Below are 18,726 nucleotides of genomic sequence, written 5' to 3'. Positions count from 1 at the left end.
GTTCCGTCCATGTTAAGTAACTATAAATATTTGATTGGACTACTTAATGGTTAATGCAATATATGTAGGGAGCAACAGGATTATCTGAAATAATATCTATTTTACATAATAGTATTTGAATGTTCGAGTTTCAAATTTCAGCGCCTGACTATGTCTCGATATTCGTGCGATACTGCGCGATCAATCGATTACTTGGGAAGGCACATAACCTCACAAATCAGACATAATAACAATAATAATAAAAGCGACGCGGCGAATTTTTGTTATCAAATAGTACGTATTCGTGGACTCCGATTGTTTGGGCTTTGGCATGGAATGTTAGTACGTCAATCGCAATCGTAAACTATTGGTTTAAAACATGGGAGACATCCGGGCTGGTCTCGAGGAACTTAAATTGGACATCGCGCTTTTCGCCAATGTTAAATACTACGTCAGTGGTGAAGGAGATCCCAAGGTAGGACATTTTCTCATTTCCCGCGTTTTTCTTCAACTACAATGTCATTCCTGGGATCTTTAATGATTCTTTACAGTTGTGCAAAGAATTGGTAGTCTGACTTTTTTATATTTACGAGCACGTACATCTTCTTCTTGAATGAAAATGATGTTAACATCTTATTTCCGTAGTTGTATAGTGGACTTAGCCATTTTCCATGGAGAACGGCTCAAAAATTACAAACACATATTAATAGTTATTTCTTATGTTATTTGACATTATATTTTATTGAATAAGCTATTTCAAGCATTTGTGTAATGTTATGTGAGATCTTCTGTTGCAGATCCTAAGCTTATTGCAAGAAGGTGGTGCGGAGAGATCCAACTATTTTTCTGATTTTGTGACTCATTTAATTGCTGGGCATGAAGCATTGGAAAATGATATTTCAGCAGCAAAAGACTTGTATGAAATACCAGCTGTTACACAGGACTGGATCTTATATTCCGTCAAGTGCAGAAAACTTCTTCCGTATCCTAAATTATTAATAATAAAATATACTATATTGCTCATCTGCTCTCTTTAGTATTCTATAGTTAATTTAGTTTTTGGTATTGTTTTACAATAGTGTATGGATTTTTGTATGAGATTCCTTGACTGTTCAATGTATTCAGAACACAGTATTTCTCACCAGAGGAGAACCAATTATTTACAAATGTACGTGCATGTATATCCCAAGTAAATCGTGCGGACAGCAAAGCATTATGGGCAATGATTAGCATGCAAGGAGGCAAGTGCCAGCTGCGGCTGGACCGTTACTGCACACATTTGATAACTGGTAAAGCTAATGGTGCAAAATATGAAGCTGCCACCAGACATCATATACAGATAGTAACACCTGACTGGGTGTCAGAGTGCTGCAGAAAAGGCACGCTTATTAGTGAGGTTGAGTATCATCCTCGATTGTTAGTGTATCCATCACCAAATAGTTCTACTGCATTGATCACTGGATTTATGGATGAAGATGGTGATAATAATGCTGCTCAAGAAGAACAAGAAAGGACCAAAGCAATGCTTGAGCAGCTTAAACAGAGAATGCCATGGAATCAACCCATTTCAACAGCTACGACAACACAGAGTCATAATGTTAATGCTCTTTCCACCAATGTTGTTCCACCATCTAGTGCACACAACATTTCTAACGTGCAACAACAATTTCCACGATCAGTTGTACCAACGAGCTTGCCTGGTCATGCTCCAACCGCTTTACCGTCGTCTCCAGGGCAAAACCTGATGAATCAGGGTACTTGGCATCACCAAACTTCCCAAGCAAACAATATCCCACAAATGAAGCAGGCAATGCAATCGCAACTGCAGCAAAAGGAATTACCATCCCAGCAAATGAATTTGCAGCAACAACAGCATTTGATGCATCAACAACAGCAACAATTAAATCAGCAGCAAAATATGGCACAGCAACAGTTATTAAATCAGCAACAAGCTCAACAAATTTCACCACAGCAGCAACCGGTAAATCAGCAACAACAGCCGGTTGGGCAACAAGCTTTAATTTCACAACAGCAGCAGCAGTCGCAACAAATGAATCCGCAAATACAGCAGCATCAAATGGGAAATCAACAACAATTACTGACACCCCAACAAAAACAACAGCAGCTGAATCAACATCAGTTAATGACACAGCAACAACAGCAGCAGCAGCAACTTCCTCCACAACAGCAAATGGGTCCACAACCGTCACATATGGGACCACAACAGCAGCAGCAACAACAGTTACCTCCACAACAACAGCAACAACAACAGTTACCTCCACAACAACAACAGTTACCTCCACAACAGCAACTACAATTGACTCCGCAACAACAGTTAGTTCTTCAACAGCAACAGCAACTTGGTCCGCAGCATCAGTTGGGACAACAGCAACAACAAACGTCGCCACAACAACAACAACCGCAGCAGCAACAACTTACGCAAGAACAACGGCAGCAACTTCTTCTTCTTCAGCAACAACAGCAACAGCAAAAAATTCAGCAGATTTCCCAACAACTTCAGCAATCTGTGCCTCAAGGCTCTCAACAATTTGTTATTCGGGATGGTCAACTCCAACAGCAATCTCCGAATCAACAGTTACTCGCGCAAAATCAACAAGGGTTTATCGTCCAGCGAGATTCACAATGGCAACAACAACAACAACAATATCATTTACAACTGCAGCGACAGCAGCAGCAACAGCAAATTGGCCAAACAAGACCTGGCGGCCAATGGGCCCAGCAACCACCACAACCGCCCAGACAGTTAATTCAATTAGATGCCCAAACCCATCAACAGCTGCAGCAAATGGATCCACAGCAACGAGCACAATTTATTCAAAAGATACAAAAACAAAGAAATCTAATGTTGCAACGTCAGATGCAAAATCGTCAAGCTCAACAAGGACCTCATATCGCTGTGATTAGAAGTCCTGGAAAACCCGGTCAACCAGGTGGACTCCAGTGGGTTCAGCAAACAAGGCCCCAAATGATGGGTCCTCAGGTAGCCCCAACTCCTGGACAAAAACCCATGCATCCTGGCGTACAGCCACCAGCTCTCACTCCTATAAATTCTTCCAATCAAGTGATCGTTCAGACGGGTCAGGCAGTACCAGGACCACAAACTTCTCAGCCGGGACAGGCCTTTCAACAGGGACAACCTTTGACACAACAACAGCTTGCTCAGTTACATATGCAAAAGCAACAGCAAATGGCACGATTACAGCAATTACAGCATTTACAGCAGCAACAACAACAGCAACAGCAGCAGCAACAACAACAACAACAACAGGGTGCATCTTCAGAACCACCCTTAACACCATTATCCGGTAATTCCCAAATCCCTCCAGATCAGCAACTAGTTGTTAATGCAAAGACCAAGACGGCACTTGCGAATATGTTAACCAATCGCCTGCAAGGTGGCACAGCTGAAGGTAGTGCTGCTGGACAATTGAGATTGATGACAGCTCAACACAGACCACCACCACCGCCTTCACAGGACCCGCATCTCCTCGCTGCGTATCAACGACGAACCTTGAATAACATAACAAATGGCGCACCTCAAGGAGCTCCAATAAAAATGCAATATCCACCAACAATGCCACAGCCCAGAGCTCAATTTTATGGACACAACCCTAACTTGAAACGTACGTCTTTCAGCAAAGGCTATCTCAGATTAAATGTCAGAATTTAGTCATAGTCGCATGTTGAGTTATAATTTTTTCGTGTTACAGTGCCACCGGATCTCTTTTTATTGGGCTGTATTTTTGTAATTGTCGAATATGACGTACAGGATGCCGAAGAGGTAGTCGTCTGGAAACAAGTTATCGAAAGACACGGAGGGGAAGTAGAACCACAATATTGTGCCAGAGTAACGCATGTTCTGGCAGTAACGCAAAAGCATTCCATAGTAGTGCAGGCATTGCGTGAGGGTAAACGTTGCGTGAGTGCTCATTGGCTTTCTGATGTTGTGAGTAAACAACAAGTTGTACCACCCTGGCATGCACTTCATTTTCCAACGCCTTTTGGTTTGAACGAGTTGCCTTGCTCGAAGCAAATTATATCACTGTCTGGCTTTGACGGGGAGGAAAGATTAAAAGTCAAATTTATGCTCGAGGCTCTGGGAGCTAAACTTACAAATTACTTTTCTCGACATAATACACTACTTGTGTGTAGACGGTAAGCCTTGGGAATCTAGAAAGCACTGGCGTAACTAACATTGGCAATGGTAGAGTTCATTGTTTTGTTACTTTTCAGACCGGACGGACAGAAGTATAAAAAGGCAAGAGAGTGGCAAACGGGTGTTGTTAATGCACAATGGTTAACGGATTTACTTTGTGGACAAATGACTGCATTGCATCAACCAGAGGCACCAAAGTATCAACAGTTTAGTCTGGGAAATCCATTCAGACTCGATTATTCTCTAGTGCCTCATCTTATGGGTATTTATTATAGACTATATTATATCTTAAAATTGTGAACAAGAAATATACTTTAATTCTACTGAATTTTACAGCGGCGTGGAAGATGCCAATAAACATAACACAAGAATCATATGATAAAGTTAAACAAGTGGGTCAAGGACCGAATGCAATGAGAAAATATAAAAAGCCTAGATTGGATCCACCATTGTTGAACAAGGATCTGCATCTTTTGGGATTGGAAGAATCTATAGTTGTTAGCAATCCAGATCCTCCTCCGCTAGATAAGCAGCCTAGAATACTTTTTTCCGGAATTAATCCTAGAAAGCATGCCAAGGTAATACAATTTTCAGTAATGTACAAGTAACTGACGAATACTAATTGTACAGTGATTAATATCATTTTTGTACGTATTCAGAGGATCAGAGAACTCGGAGGTGCTTTGGCCGCCAGTTGGCGTGACGCTACACATCTCGTTATGTCTGCGCCAGTTCGAACAGTCAAACTGTTATGTTGTCTGTCGCGTTGTAAATATATTGTGACACTACAATGGCTGCTTGATTGTTCCACCAGGAACACATTCCTCGATGAGGCATCGTATATGTTGGGTGATCCAGAATTCGAGAAGAATTTCAATTGCAATATCGAAAAGGCATTGGCGAGTCCTAATCGTGGGACAGTACTTAAGGTACATAGATTATATAACATGTTTTAAATGAATCATACAACGCAATTGTTTTAAATCAAATTCATTTTCAAAAACAGGGCAGAACATTCTACGTGACACCAAGTGTTATTCCATCTCCTTCTGCCATTGCTGATATAATTGAAAGTGCAGGTGGAATAATGGAAAAGACACGGAGATCATTGACTCAAATTCAGGAAATGAACAGTACCAAACTCAACTACGTCATTGTCACGCATGAAAAGGATCTGCACCTGCTTGCTGATGTTTTGCGTGCTAAAATAAGTAAGTCCCTATTGATTATAATTTTACACAGTTGATTTACTGTAGTTTCTTGTTCTTCGTAGGTGTGTTCAGTGCTGAAATTGTACTTGGTGCTGTAGCACGACAATGTTTTCAACCTGACATGAGTCAAATATGATTGCGTTAAACGCAATCACTTTTACTCGCTTACAACCATCTAACAAACTTACAGAAACTTCGGTGAGTTATTTTACGGATTAGAACATTTTTACCTACCTTTCTTCAACGGGACAATAAAGAACATAATTTTATGGTACTGCGTGATTGTTTATCATCTCTCTCACTTGATGCAGTATCCTTTACTTAACTACGTACACCTATATGATATCAGTCGGTTAGAATGGCGTTTCGGGTTCTTAATTCTTATGTTCGATTTATCTTTTGCACGCGCCACTACCTTTGCTACTCTTCGATCAAACAGCGAGTACAATTACTCAGGTAATAACACGTTGTTCACGTCTATGTTGCAATATCAGTTTTGTGTGGAAGAAAGAGTACAATGATCGTTTATGTAAATCATCGATTGGGTTAGGTTGTAAAAAGATCTTTATTATCTTCTAATTAAAAGTCAATCAAATGCGTATCAGCTCCTGTTATATATGTTTATAGTAATTCATAATATTCAATATGCATTGGTTGAATTATGTTTGTTTCTATTAAATAGCAACCTCGAAACACATCAACAACGAATTGCAATTTAGATATGAGTTCTATCGATTATAATTAGAGTTTTAGACGTTTGTGGGGAATTTAATTTGTCATTTTTCGAAAAAGTTTCTCAGCTTTTTTTAAAATGTATTTATCTTTATTCAAACTTCGACATTAACTGCTCCGTAACCTTCGTACGAAATTACAGTAACAAACTCAGTGGCTAGTTGACGAATATTTTTATCGACACTCTCCTGGTTTTCTAGACGTTGCAAAATCCATGACAGCATTTTAGCCCTTGTTGGATGTTCAGTAACATTGATCTTGGCACCAAGCATTTGCTCAAGATTCTCCTGCGATAATGTGTCACATAACAGTTTGTATTCCTTTGAATGAATTTCTAGTTCCGGCAATGCTTGCAAAATATTAGTCAAGTTTAGGTTCTTCTTCGGCCTTTCTTCATAATATTCGTATATGTAATTCATTGAGGATAGATCTGAACATTCGTAAGTATCGTTTTGGCTGCTCACATCCAGGAATTCTATTATAGCTGACTGAAGTGCATGATTTTTAATAACGCCTGCATCCTGTAATCCCTGCAGTATCCGTAAAACTAAACAGGAAGGTCCATAACACTCTGTTTCTTTCATATAAGCTAAAGACTTGTGCCAGGATGTGAAAGATATGCTTTGTTCTAAGCCGTCTTTGATGTCTCCAATAAGTCTATTAACTCTGGGACTTTTATTATCACTTTTCATTCCTTGTAGTATAGATTTTATGACATTAGGATTTCTTGGTACTTGTTGCCAATTACGATGATTATATTGGCTCATCATTCTGCTGTAACAGTTCTCTATTATATCACTGAGGCCACTGTGGAGTCTGGGTTGATGACGTCTTAGCCTGCTGATTACAGCGACTAACAGTTCCTTACGCTCAGCATAATCAAATATTTGGAAGCCATGGAAAATTTCATTAATGTCCAAGTCACCATTTTCTATAGCCGATAACAGCAATTTACCTTCTTCAGTATCCCCAAGAGTGGAGTCACTTGAAACTAATAGAGTAAAGTTAATGATGCCATTGTTAACAAAACCATTAAGATCTGACGTACTGATATCTGATAATTTTAAAAATGGAAAAATCCTTCTAACTGTATCCATCATACTATTATCCTTTGCCACAGTTAAGAGTGCACGTTGCAAAAGGTTATAAGGATTTAGCGTCCACTCCAAGTCCTCCAGCTGGCTTTCCATTGTAGAAAATTTATTAATCAGTAGGAGAACAGCTTCCTTGGTCCAAGGATCTTCAGCTGGTATTATTACATTAGATAAAATAAATCCTAGAAATTTCCCACTAGGTTTCAACAAACCGGTAATTATTGCTGCAGTTGTTGATCCCACAAAATCAGGCCAAAAGTGGCGACCAGATTTTAATCCACTTGGAAGATTAATAGACATTCCAGCATTTCGTAAATCTATTAAAGATATTTCATCGAAGGGATCAGCTATCAATGTATCATTCTCTGAATGAAGGGACTCATAAACCTCCAAGGATTCTCTGAGAAGATATTTTCTAAGCACAGAAACAGCCGGCAAAAGAAATCTTGGCAAGTGATCCTCCATGCTGAAGAAGATTCCATCAATCTGCTGGTTTGTGGAAATATGCGAAAAAGCTGGTAAATTCTCCAAGGAGTCTAACAAAGATCCACCATTATTAAAAAAGTCCTGAAGCAGTCTCATCGATTGAGCGACCTCATAATCCTTGGTCGGTAATTGATTCAATATTTTGGATAAATTTTCACGAAGTTTATTTGCCACTTGAAACTTTAGTGTAACACTTTCTTCTAGAGAGTCGCTCTCTAAAATGGCTATCGTAACCTGAATAAATGCTACAACTAACAAGACGCAATGGAACTGCATTGTGCTCCCTTAAAACTTCAGATTACACTGTCGATTCTGGACCATGAACGGTGCATATTAAATGTTAGTCTTATGTCAGATCGGTCGTTACACTTTTAGTGGCCCTGATCTTGCATTGGACCTTGATCGAGCGTGTAGTGATTTATTTAAGAAACGAGAGTAGAATCATAAAGAGAACTAACTATACTCGACGATGCATAAAGTATCGGATAAGAGAAACAAGTCTGATATACTATCGAAATTTCCGATAGCAAAATTAATTGCATTGTGACGATAATAACAATTAATTATGGAGAACAAAAACAGAAATCACACCTAGATTCTTTTTTTTTTATTTAATCAATAATTTAATAATTTAACTATAAGCGTTTGTAAGATTGAGTACAATAAATTAACAGTAAATTCCTATTGAGCACATTCGGATATGATGCCACGACATTTTTACCGTACGATGAGACATACTCCATTAAGATTACTTAAATAATAGAAAGCTTTCATCAAATATAAATTAATGTCACTTACAGTCACTGAAAGAACAAAACATTCTGTTTACACGTTGAAAAACGAAACAGTACTATGTGCATATTCCAAGCTCTTTTAGTATCATCTTACAGATGAAATTTCCTTTAGCACCTCTTTAAGAGGCTACACTTTCAGTCTAATTCGAACAAGAAAGACTTGTATGCTAATGTTTTACATGGGAAAAATAATTATAATAATACATCATGTAGATTCGATTTGCTTTCGAATCCACACGAGATACTTGGCAACATCAACATATACGACGTACTGTGACCAATCGCAAGTATTCGTAGCCGAATTAAATAATGATAATGAAACGACGCCCCTCAGGTGATATCTACCTGTATTCGGATCACGCAAAACCAGACCGCTACCGCTGTCACCGTTACAAGGACCACTACCGTCCCTGGAACCGGCGCATAAGGTACGATTTGACGTTGATTTGAGAAAACCTTCGTTACTTCGTAGACAGACTTCCTAGAGAATCAAGATGAACAATTATGAAGTAACATTGACAATTGAGAGTAATAGTTTTATTTATTATTTTTAGTACCTGGGAAACAATAGGTACTCTCGCCATGCGAGGTTCGGCTGTGTACTTATTGCCTTCCTCATCTCGACCCCATCCTACTACGTATCCCGTTTTACCGACGACGGAGTTCAGGTCGATGGGTCCTTTCCAAAGACATACGGGCTGTATGAGAGGCGTGAATACTACACGTTCACGAAGAACTAGAATAGCAATATCCGAATCTGCTCCACCATATCCGCCTCGTACATGATCAGAGTGAATCTTGATTTCAGAAACTTCCAGGTTCACCGAACCTTGCTCTCGCCAATTTCGTAACTTATTGCGTCCCAAGGATACCAGAAGAGTGCTAGCTGGCACGTCTGACTCATCGCTTAGCTCGAAACAATGGGCAGCTGTGAACGAAAGTGTTTCCAATCATTACTATCAAGATTAAGAGTATAAATTTTACACAAAATTTGTGTAGCATAGTTGACAGGCACTGGCAGGGTGTGGCAAATATCATTGATATATTCGAATATTTTTTTCACTTTAGATAAGTTCCTGTAGAAGCTAATGCCAACCGGGGAAACCGGATTGTTTGGAGAGTGCCATGTTGACACAGTCAACGCATGCAAATTCGATTTATTCCGAGGTACATATAACTACCTTCAAGATACTCTTTCGCAAATTAACATAAGTCAATCGTTTAACGTACTAATACAGTTGTATTTTATGTAAACATTAAATAGTTTTTTTATGTTAAGGTGCACCTTAAATAACTCGTCCTTACCAGAAATTACGTGTTTCTCAGTAATGAGACTGCCAGCACATTGAAATTCAAATTCTATTTTCACCAGGAAAATTGCAACCAACCATGGCCACCTTCCCGGTAATACCTTGTCACCTTTTGCAATAAGAAGATTTATACTTTTCGCATTAGGAAGACCGCAGGTCTCTTCTCCTGGTTTCACAATTGGAAAAGCATTTCCTGTGCCAGTGTACGGCGTAGAGTCTGGTTTTACACTAGGTACTAAATTTAGATTAGGTAATCGTGATATTGAGTTATTTGATGGATTTGGTATTGGCACTGGTCCGTCTTGCGCCAGAGATATCATCCTTGGCGGGAATAATGTATGTTCCAGTTCTATGGATGTCACTATCGAACCGATTGCTGAAATAAAATTAATAGTATAAATCAAATGGATTTACAATCTGTTTATAAAAATCATTAGAAAATTGAATTAATGATACAGGCGTGAAAGAAAAAACTGGCATGATAAACATACCTTTTGGACCCACACAATATTCCTGTTCATTGAATAAGAGTTTTGTTAACAAAGGAATGGGTTGGCGAACAGGAAAGTGAATTTTGTATGTCAATGAATTGCCTGCTTCCACCGCACGTATTGATTCCTCTTTAGATCTTGCCAGTTGTAATCGACCTACATAATTCTAGAAGACTGCTCAATTAGATTTCTATCCAAGCAGTAGAATCTGATGATTTAAACAATGTCTTATTATACATTTTAAAGATCCTTACCGTAGGTATGGCCGTAGCAATACTGAAATGAACTACTAAGTGAAGGGTTACGTCTTTTGGTGGTTGTGGTATGGAAATCCAACCCATAAGATCATTAGTTTTCTCATCGCGATAGTAATAGAAGTAATTTGGACATGGAGATTGCGCTACCGTAGTACTGATAACTTGAACCAACGGAAGTACAAGCAAAATCGCGCCGATCATCCTGAAGCGTGATAGCTGCAAAACGAAAAGGTAAATAAATTATTGCACTTATTTCTTTAAATCAATAAGGTTTTAATATGTCTAAAAAATAGCATATGCCATATATGTTATATAATACGAGTTCTGAAAATTTCTTCAATTTTGGAAAATGTTCTTATCGACTGATACTTTTTTTGATTCAGCAAATACTTTTTATGACTATCAAATAGTAAAATATGATGAATATGTATTTTAACGTGCGAAACAGCAATTCTATCTAAGTTATACATTTAAACGACTGGAGACTTTCAACGGCCATTTTGTTTCTCCTATTATGAAAATGGTAATTAACACAGAGTTAATTTATTATCTTTATCAAAATGGAGTGCATATATATTTCTACAGGTTCTACTGTTGTTGATACGATAGGGTGGTAAAAGATAATTGATAATTGAAGACAAAATATGCATGTAGAAGTTCAAAAGAGTAATGTTGCACATCAAAAACTGCATCCACTTCATGCTCTAACTTCTCAATTGTTCTTTATAAAAATGTCATGTAAGTAACGGACCAGGTTGTAAAAATTTCGTGCATTTCATTGACATTGAAATTTATCATTTCGTTCTGATAAATTATCATTTTCTATTTTGAGGTTATGATACGCTCTCAGTTTTATCGGGATCGGATCTATACCGGCCATATTGAATTTCAGCGGCTTTGTACATGCTGAGTTGTCTGTCACTTGACGTCGTAAAGAATGATAATTGAATGAGAGATCAGTGATAACTAAAAAATATATAAGTGCAAAATGTACCGACTAGGTACTGACATTTACAGCCGTAAATGACAGAATCGAAGGAAAACACTAGTTGAAATATATCGACAGTTTGGTCGGTATTTAGTGACTGTGCCCGAGCTGTCATTTTAGAAGCAAATATAAATTGTTGATATTTTTTACAAAACTATTACTATAACGTACGTGTCAACACATTTTGCAAATATAACAATTATTTAGACACACTATTCACAAGAGCAAAGTAATGTGTCGGAAATTTTTTTAAGTAAATAAACGTGTCGGTTTTACAGGGGCTATACACCATCTTCCCTCAACTACAAGTTCCAATATACGCTAGTAGATGGCCAAAGGCATCGTCAACAATCTCTAACAATCAGTGATCGTGCTGTGTACAAAAGGATTTTTTCTTATTCGCCAATTGAAACTATATGTTCCCATGCATTATCGTTGTTGCCGATGCATGAATTATCAATTACTTAGTATACATATTTATCATAAGCGAGCTATACAATTTTTCAATAACAGCCAAAATGGCATCCTTGATTTTTTATGTCGCCTATTGGTTGACATTCCCCGTGTACGAGAAATAACTCACAAATATGCGACACGTAATTATTTCCACCAGAAGTTTACACCAATTCACGTAACTATGGCTAACAATTTGAACTGTATAATTTGAAATTGAAAGTGTATGTACTCGGTGCAGAGATTTATGAATAAGAATGAAAGTAAAGTCAAGTCGTACATCAATATTCAGTTTGAAAATCAAATAATGTTTCAGAATCAGAACATTTTTTTCTATTCGAAGTACAGTATGTTTACGTCCCGCATATGATAAACACACCGTACAACGCTATAAATTTTATCTGAATATCTTCAAAATAACATAGAATCTTGTACGCAAAATGTCGATGAGGTTCTTGCATTATACATATAATTCATGATCTAACATTATCGTGACACTCACATTTCCATTCTTAGCACATAATATTTTCAATTAAAACAACAAAATTCTCGCTGTAGTATACAGTTTAACGTATAGCACCACGAATGGCCCAACAATCGAATCAATATTTTTATTATTCCCAACAGACACTCCTCTAACGAAAAACAAAAACTATACACTCAATTAAGTGTCACAATTGCACAAAATGTTTAAAACGACTGAGTGTACAGCAAAATAATTCAACCTATCCTTGGCCAAAGTAAAAAAAGGAGTGTGTCCACCAGTTCAGTTTTCCGGCTACTAAAATCACCGAGTGGGAACTCCTGATGAATACCTTCTCATACCGTCCAACGTCTACCCCACCAAAGGAATCACGTGTATGTAAAATATGAGTATTAAGAAAGTAACATAAAAGAGCAGTGTTATCCCTACTCCGTCGTGCAGCGGGATATGAGACTTCCCTACCATGTCACTTCTTGGACTTCCCTGACTATGATCATTGTGGAACAGGATCAGTTTCGATCAATCAAGATATTAGAACGGATATGCGAATTCCAAAACGGGAAATTCCAAGCTGCTACAGATTATTAATTTACATATTTACAGACGTCACAATATGATTTGTATTAATTTTTCTCTCCTTTCATCAGGAAATACTAATTTCTGTTTATATGTATTCTCTTTGTTCTATATTAATCACACCAAAATAATTGATGGTATATCGACTAACAAAACATTATTCGATTACATATTCTACCATGATACCAAATACGTCATCATCTTGAGACTCGTGTATTACCGCTATTGTCATTGTCCTCCATTCCCAATTCAATTCTCTTTGCACACAGAGACTGGGACTTCCCACCTTTTTCTTCATACTTCATTTTATAATGATCCTCATAAGAATTTCAACAGTATACTCGATGATTCACAGTTTTCCATATTATTAGTAACTTCTGATCAACGCGAATGATCCTCCCTGACTTCTTTTTGCTATTGAATCAGACTGCTCGAGTTTTTCATAACTTAAACGTTTATTCATTCAGCTTCGTATATATCTTATGCTAATGATAATAATAAAGTATTGTTTTGGCGTGCAGAGGAAAACAAAGTCAATTCTCTCCCATTAAAGGAAATCGTTACATTATTTTCCTCGTAGGGATAAATTCCAAGAGTTCCTGTTATCACTTCCATTATTCATGAACAAGTAGCTATAACAATTTTCGTGTATGTTTATAATTACTGACTAGACTATGCGCTCTGTATGATTGATTGAAATTTTGATATTGGTAAATATTAATAATGTAAAGCACTTACCCTCGATGTCCAAGTGGCTTCTGTTACAACAGTATAGTAGTTACTAAGAATTACGAACGGGACTGTCGTCGCCCAGCACGCGCGCAGTATTTACGTAGAGTCTGAAAAGCGATAATAACATAGAAGAAATATCAGTAGTATTATATATATATATATATAAAAATTGTTAGTAACTAAAACTTTTGTTTTGTAATACCTGCAACAGCTTATTGCGTTTCATAGAAGTTTGTGGATTTTTTGCTAATGCTTTGCAAAGGCGTCCAAGAAGATGATAGATTTTCATGAGTTTCTTCTTTCTGTTGCTGAAGTGTCTTTTTGGTTCTGTGAAAATGATTGGGAACAACAGTGCGGATTAATTTATATCCGTTTTATTTACTAGAAGAAACCTGGCTGTAAATGACTTCAGTTTTAGGCTCAGCCCACTATTGTTATGTTATGTTATATTTTACTTCCTCTTTGTAGTGGGCTGACAGATCTATATAGAGCTAGATCTCTAATCAGTTCACACAAGGTATCCACTGCAAAACTAATTCTTGATCGACTGACTTGCTACGAACTTATGTAAAATTAATTATCTGCTGTCTCACGATCAATGTCCGGGTGCATGATGACTTAATTTCAGCATCCTGTTAGGACCGTCAATGATTCTTTAGAAACTCAGTACAACTAACATACCAATAATGGAATGACAATTATTATAGAGTTCTTGCCAGAGGTTTTTTAATATCAATGATTTACTTCAGCATTCTGGATAAATAATCCTGATAATTCTTACGTTTTCTTCATTGGTGGTTTACCATTTTTTGTACTACATTTGAAATGCGATTCGGATGCAATACCTTGTACATAATTAGAAAAATGTTTGCGCATCTTCATTTGCGTACTATTCGTGGTTTAATTTTCAGACAAAAAAGAAAGTTATTTGAAAAAAGCTACAGTCTTGCTCATTAAATTGTTATGAACTTGAGCGGTTAGTTGACTGCACGATTCTTCGACTTGATACGAATTATTGAATGCCAGACGTTTGTACGTTGCACGTAGATAGAAATATAGAGAAACGTCATATTGAAAAATCATAATTAATGAACAATGTCTTATTTTATGTGCATAATTGATCTTTCTTAACCTTTTTATCGTGGACACAGTGAACTACAGAATGATGGACATCATCATTATTTATAGATGTAGATGGAAATTGTATGATAAAAATGAAGATGATAGTACTCGAATGCCTGTAATATCAGACTTGAATACAGATGACTTATTGGCTCTAGTGTGCATATACATATGTAGTGTGAATTATATTAAATGCATTTTTACATACTTTACCGTATATTCATGCCGTGACTATTACTGCTATCGCATGCGACGTCTTTTTATCTACGAAAACTTAGTAAGCAGTTCGTACATACATCATACTGCTTTGTAATTCTTGCTTTGACTCTTTGCGTGATACCTATAAATAGCATTATTCTACGTTTATAGGCTTCTACTATTACGCGTGCATTCTTTTACGCAGTGGATGTTGTATTTTTACCAATGATAACACCTCGTTCATTGAAATCTGCAAATTGTCACACAAGCTTCTTACTGCTGCTGCATAAAAGAATGCACTTTACTAGTATTAGGCATAAGTGCAGTGCATTTGAATTTCAAAGATGGTGCATTATGGGTACAGCGGTAAAGCAGCACGGAGGAGAAGAAAACAAACATAACCTTCAAAATTTGACACTTCGTCGATAACAGTTTGCTTGAGATTGGATGATTTTAAAGAAATTCGTCAATATATCGTTAAATAGTTTCTCATAGGAAACATAAATAATGGAGGAAATGGAATTAGAAGACGCTACTAAAGATGGCACGAATGAAAAATTGCCTGAAAATCCGGACGGTGAGAGTGTCGGCGAGGAAAGTTATATGCTTGAAAACGAGATTGAGGAGAAAATTAGTGACAACGATGAAAGTGATACAGATAACGACGACGAAGAAGATGCTGATGAGGCCGAGGTTAAAATGCTCCAGACATCCCTTGCGGATAATCCATACGACTATGCTGTTCACCTTGCATTGATTTCGAAGCTACAGAGAATGGGGGAATTGGAGCGATTGCGAGATGCACGTGAAAATATGAGTTCTAAGTATCCTTTGAGTCCAGAACTTTGGTTATCTTGGCTAAAAGACGAAATAACGCTAGCTACGACAAAGGAGCAGAAGGATGCTGTTGTAGAGCTTTGTGAAAGAGCAGTTAAAGATTACCTTTGTAAGTTTCTTCTAATGAATATTTCATGTAATACTATCATAGAAGTTAAAACTCTTGCAAATATATAAGTATTTTTTTTCAGCTATTGAAGTTTGGCTTGAGTATTTGCAATTTAGCATTGGTACTATGAGCACAGAGAAGGATGCTGCAAAACATATACGGCAACTATTCGAAAGAGCATTGACTGCTGTTGGTTTACACCTGACTAAGGGTGCGATCATATGGGAAGCATTTAGAGAATTTGAAAATATACTTGTCGCAGTGGTACATTCATACTAATATTGTTGGTACTTTATTAGTAATAAACATACCACACTAATCTCAGTGTATTTCATAAATTTAGATTGATCCGGCGAATCAAGCTGAAAGAAAAGAACAACTAGACCGAGTTGGTGCCCTCTTCCGGAGACAGTTGGCATGTCCACTTCTTGATATGGAGAAGACATATGAGGAGTATCGAGTTTGGCGTTCTCAGGACGGCGCTGAAGCTACTATCGATGATGACATCTTAAATGGCGGTTACGAACGTGCCCTTGCTAAGCTTAACATGCGTCTTCCTTATGAAGAGAAACTCGTTTCATGCCAGGGTGACAACGAGCTTTACGATGCATACAAAGCTTATTTTCTGTTTGAGAAACAAAACGGAGATCCTGGGCGAATCATTGTACTTTATGAGCGGGCTGTGGCTGATTTGAGCTTGGAAGCACCTCTCTGGCTAGACTATGTCACTTACCTGGAAACAAATATAAAGATTGAATCCGTCTTGGAACAGGTATACCAACGCTCCACAAGAAATGTACCTTGGTGTTCTAAAATCTGGGAAAAATGGATGCGGTCCTACGAAAAATGGAATAAACCCATCCTAGATGTACAAACCTTATTAGAAAACGCCTTGGCAGCAGGATTCTCTACAGCAAGTGAATATCGAAGTCTTTGGATGACATATTTGGAATATCTAAGACGTAGACTCGACCAGTCTTCTGAGGAGGAGAAATTGTTGGACATTTTACGTAACGCGTTTAACAGAGCTTGTGAACATTTAGCAAAATGTTTTGGCCTCGAAGGCGACCCGACTTGTATGATTTTACAATATTGGGCACGAACAGAAGCAATACATGGAAATGACATGGAAAGAGCTAGATCTCTGTGGTCGGACATTTTATCGCAGGGTCATTCATCAACCGCTGCTACTTGGTTGGAATATATCTCATTAGAAAGATGTTACGGCGACACAAAGCACCTGCGAAAGCTCTATCAAAAAGCTCTATCTTCTGTTAAAGATTGGCCTGAGAGTATTGCTAATGCTTGGTTAGATTTTGAACGAGATGAGGGAACTCTTGAACAGATGGAACTGTGTGAGGCGAAGACGAAGGAAAAACTCGATAAACTTGCTGAGGAAAGACAAAAGGTGCATCAGCAATCGACAACCCACGAAAATTCTCAGACAAAAAAGGTCAACAAGAGAAAACCAGAGGACACTGGCAGATGGAAAAATTTGGGTGATTCCCCGAAGAAAATTGCGAAGACAGAGAAAGCTTCGAGGCCAATATTAAGAGAGAGTTCCTTGAAGTTTGACAAAGATATCGCACCTCCACCTGGTTACAAAGAATCCGTACTAGAGAACCAAGGATCAAATTCAGGAATCTCGCCACCACCTGGCTTCAAACCCGAAAGCGAAGATAAAATGGATACAGACTCAAACCACGAGGTAGATGACAAAATCACAGTTTTTGTTAGCAATTTAGATTACACTGCTACTGAAGAGGAAATCAAAGAAGCCCTGAAACCCGCTGGACCTGTGACACTTTTTAAGATGATTCGTGATTACAAAGGTCGAAGTAAAGGATTCTGTTATGTGCAACTCAGCAGCCCAGTAAGAATCCTTTACTATGTCTTCGATATCATTAAATTCAGAATATTATTTTCCTCGTTATACGCACGTGACTTATCACTTTCATTTTACCACAGGAAGCTGTGAATGAAGCATTGAAACTAGACCGGACGCCAATAAACAGTCGCCCCATGTTTGTGTCTCGTTGCGATCCTAATAAAACAAATAGAGGTAGCGCTTTTAAATATAGTACATCATTGGAGAAGAATAAGCTTTTTGTGAAAGGTATAGATATAAATGTTTCAACATTTTACAGTTTTCAAAAAATTCTGCCGAATAATTACACTAAATATAATTGGATCATTTTTTTTCAAAGGACTTCCGGTTTCCATAACAAAAGAGGATCTCATCGATATATTCAAAGTCCATGGGACCTTAAAAGACGTTCGCTTAGTAACTTACCGTAATGGACATTCAAAAGGATTGGCTTACGTGGATTTTGAGACCGTGGCCGACGCTGCTAAAGCTCTTCTGGCCACCGACGGTATGACCCTTCAGGATAAGGTAATCAGCGTTGCTATTAGTCAACCTCCAGAACGTAAGAGACCTCCGGTAGCTGATGAGGTTTCTCAGGTAAAGTCTCTCGGTGGTACTTCCACTAGTAGAAGTACATTTGGCATGCCGAAAACCCTACTGACTATGGTTCCACGTAACGTTAAACCCGTGGCAACGAACGGTAATACCGGTAAATCGGTAGATAATGATTCGCGCCCGACAATGAATAACCAAGATTTTCGAAATATGCTTTTGAATAAAAAATAACGCACTACCGCATTGAGGATTTAATTTTTTTTCCGATCGTGTC

General features: G+C 37.8%; 3 protein-coding genes across 8 annotated transcripts; 2 read left to right on the top strand and 1 right to left on the bottom strand.

Annotated features, from left to right (window-relative positions):
• Positions 1-42: 42 nt before the first annotated feature.
• On the top strand, positions 43-5,641 carry LOC107266609 (PAX-interacting protein 1). Of its 3 annotated transcripts, XM_025084161.1 has the most exons (10): positions 43-454; positions 777-961; positions 1,105-2,221; positions 2,252-3,623; positions 3,711-4,155; positions 4,234-4,418; positions 4,493-4,734; positions 4,816-5,085; positions 5,163-5,367; positions 5,430-5,641. In XM_025084161.1, exons 1-10 carry the CDS (start codon positions 359-361, stop codon positions 5,501-5,503), a joined length of 4,191 nt encoding a protein of 1,396 aa, XP_024939929.1. In that variant the 5' UTR covers positions 43-358; the 3' UTR covers positions 5,504-5,641. The 3 variants fall into 3 exon arrangements, with proteins under 3 accessions (XP_024939929.1, XP_015592737.1, XP_024939930.1); XM_015737251.2 differs by having other exon boundaries at positions 1,105-3,623; XM_025084162.1 differs by having other exon boundaries at positions 763-961; positions 1,105-3,623.
• Positions 5,642-8,271: 2,630 nt separating this feature from the next.
• On the bottom strand, positions 8,272-14,134 carry LOC107266617 (serine protease gd). 4 transcript variants are annotated; one of them, XM_015737266.2, is made up of 7 exons: positions 13,967-14,134; positions 13,771-13,871; positions 10,529-10,747; positions 10,275-10,440; positions 9,779-10,159; positions 9,031-9,401; positions 8,272-8,954 (listed from the first exon to the last, which is right to left on the bottom strand). In XM_015737266.2, exons 3-7 carry the CDS (start codon positions 10,730-10,732, stop codon positions 8,679-8,681), a joined length of 1,398 nt encoding a protein of 465 aa, XP_015592752.1. In that variant the 5' UTR covers positions 10,733-10,747; positions 13,771-13,871; positions 13,967-14,134; the 3' UTR covers positions 8,272-8,678. The 4 variants fall into 4 exon arrangements, with proteins under 4 accessions (XP_015592752.1, XP_024939938.1, XP_024939939.1 ...); XM_025084170.1 differs by lacking the exons at positions 13,771-13,871; positions 13,967-14,134 and adding an exon at positions 12,788-12,808; XM_025084171.1 differs by lacking the exons at positions 13,771-13,871; positions 13,967-14,134 and adding an exon at positions 12,475-12,777 and having other exon boundaries at positions 9,917-10,159.
• A 1,134-nt stretch (positions 14,135-15,268) lies between these two features.
• On the top strand, positions 15,269-18,695 carry LOC107266610 (squamous cell carcinoma antigen recognized by T-cells 3). Its single transcript, XM_015737252.2, has 5 exons — positions 15,269-16,030; positions 16,113-16,294; positions 16,374-17,903; positions 17,999-18,146; positions 18,238-18,695. The coding sequence occupies exons 1-5, from the start codon at positions 15,592-15,594 to the stop codon at positions 18,681-18,683; spliced, it is 2,745 nt and encodes a 914-aa protein (XP_015592738.1). The 5' UTR covers positions 15,269-15,591; the 3' UTR covers positions 18,684-18,695.
• Positions 18,696-18,726: the final 31 nt, after the last annotated feature.

Source organism: Cephus cinctus, unplaced genomic scaffold (genome assembly GCF_000341935.2).
Source record: "Cephus cinctus unplaced genomic scaffold, Ccin1 Ccin1_scaffold0330, whole genome shotgun sequence".
Taxonomy (NCBI): Eukaryota; Metazoa; Arthropoda; class Insecta; order Hymenoptera; family Cephidae; genus Cephus; species Cephus cinctus.
Note: the sequence above shows the minus strand (reverse complement) of the source record. Positions and strands in the feature narration are given on the sequence as shown.

What these genes read in the sequence shown, in the direction of transcription:
- LOC107266609 (XM_015737251.2), top strand. Translation starts at nt 359, where the DNA reads ATGGGAGACATCCGGGCTGGTCTCGAGGAACTTAAATTGGACATCGCG. An exon ending in ACACAACCCTAACTTGAAAC is followed by an intron (nt 3,624 to 3,710) that starts GTACGTCTTTCA and finishes TTCGTGTTACAG; the next exon opens with TGCCACCGGATCTCTTTTTA. An exon ending in ACACTACTTGTGTGTAGACG is followed by an intron (nt 4,156 to 4,233) that starts GTAAGCCTTGGG and finishes GTTACTTTTCAG; the next exon opens with ACCGGACGGACAGAAGTATA.
- LOC107266617 (XM_015737266.2), bottom strand. Translation starts at nt 10,732, where the DNA reads ATGATCGGCGCGATTTTGCTTGTACTTCCGTTGGTTCAAGTTATCAGT. An exon ending in ATATTGTGTGGGTCCAAAAG is followed by an intron (nt 10,160 to 10,274) that starts GTATGTTTATCA and finishes ATTTTATTTCAG; the next exon opens with CAATCGGTTCGATAGTGACA. An exon ending in GAGTACCTATTGTTTCCCAG is followed by an intron (nt 8,955 to 9,030) that starts GTACTAAAAATA and finishes TTGATTCTCTAG; the next exon opens with GAAGTCTGTCTACGAAGTAA.
- LOC107266610 (XM_015737252.2), top strand. Translation starts at nt 15,592, where the DNA reads ATGGAGGAAATGGAATTAGAAGACGCTACTAAAGATGGCACGAATGAA. An exon ending in AAAATATACTTGTCGCAGTG is followed by an intron (nt 16,295 to 16,373) that starts GTACATTCATAC and finishes TCATAAATTTAG; the next exon opens with ATTGATCCGGCGAATCAAGC. An exon ending in GAATAAGCTTTTTGTGAAAG is followed by an intron (nt 18,147 to 18,237) that starts GTATAGATATAA and finishes TTTTTTTCAAAG; the next exon opens with GACTTCCGGTTTCCATAACA.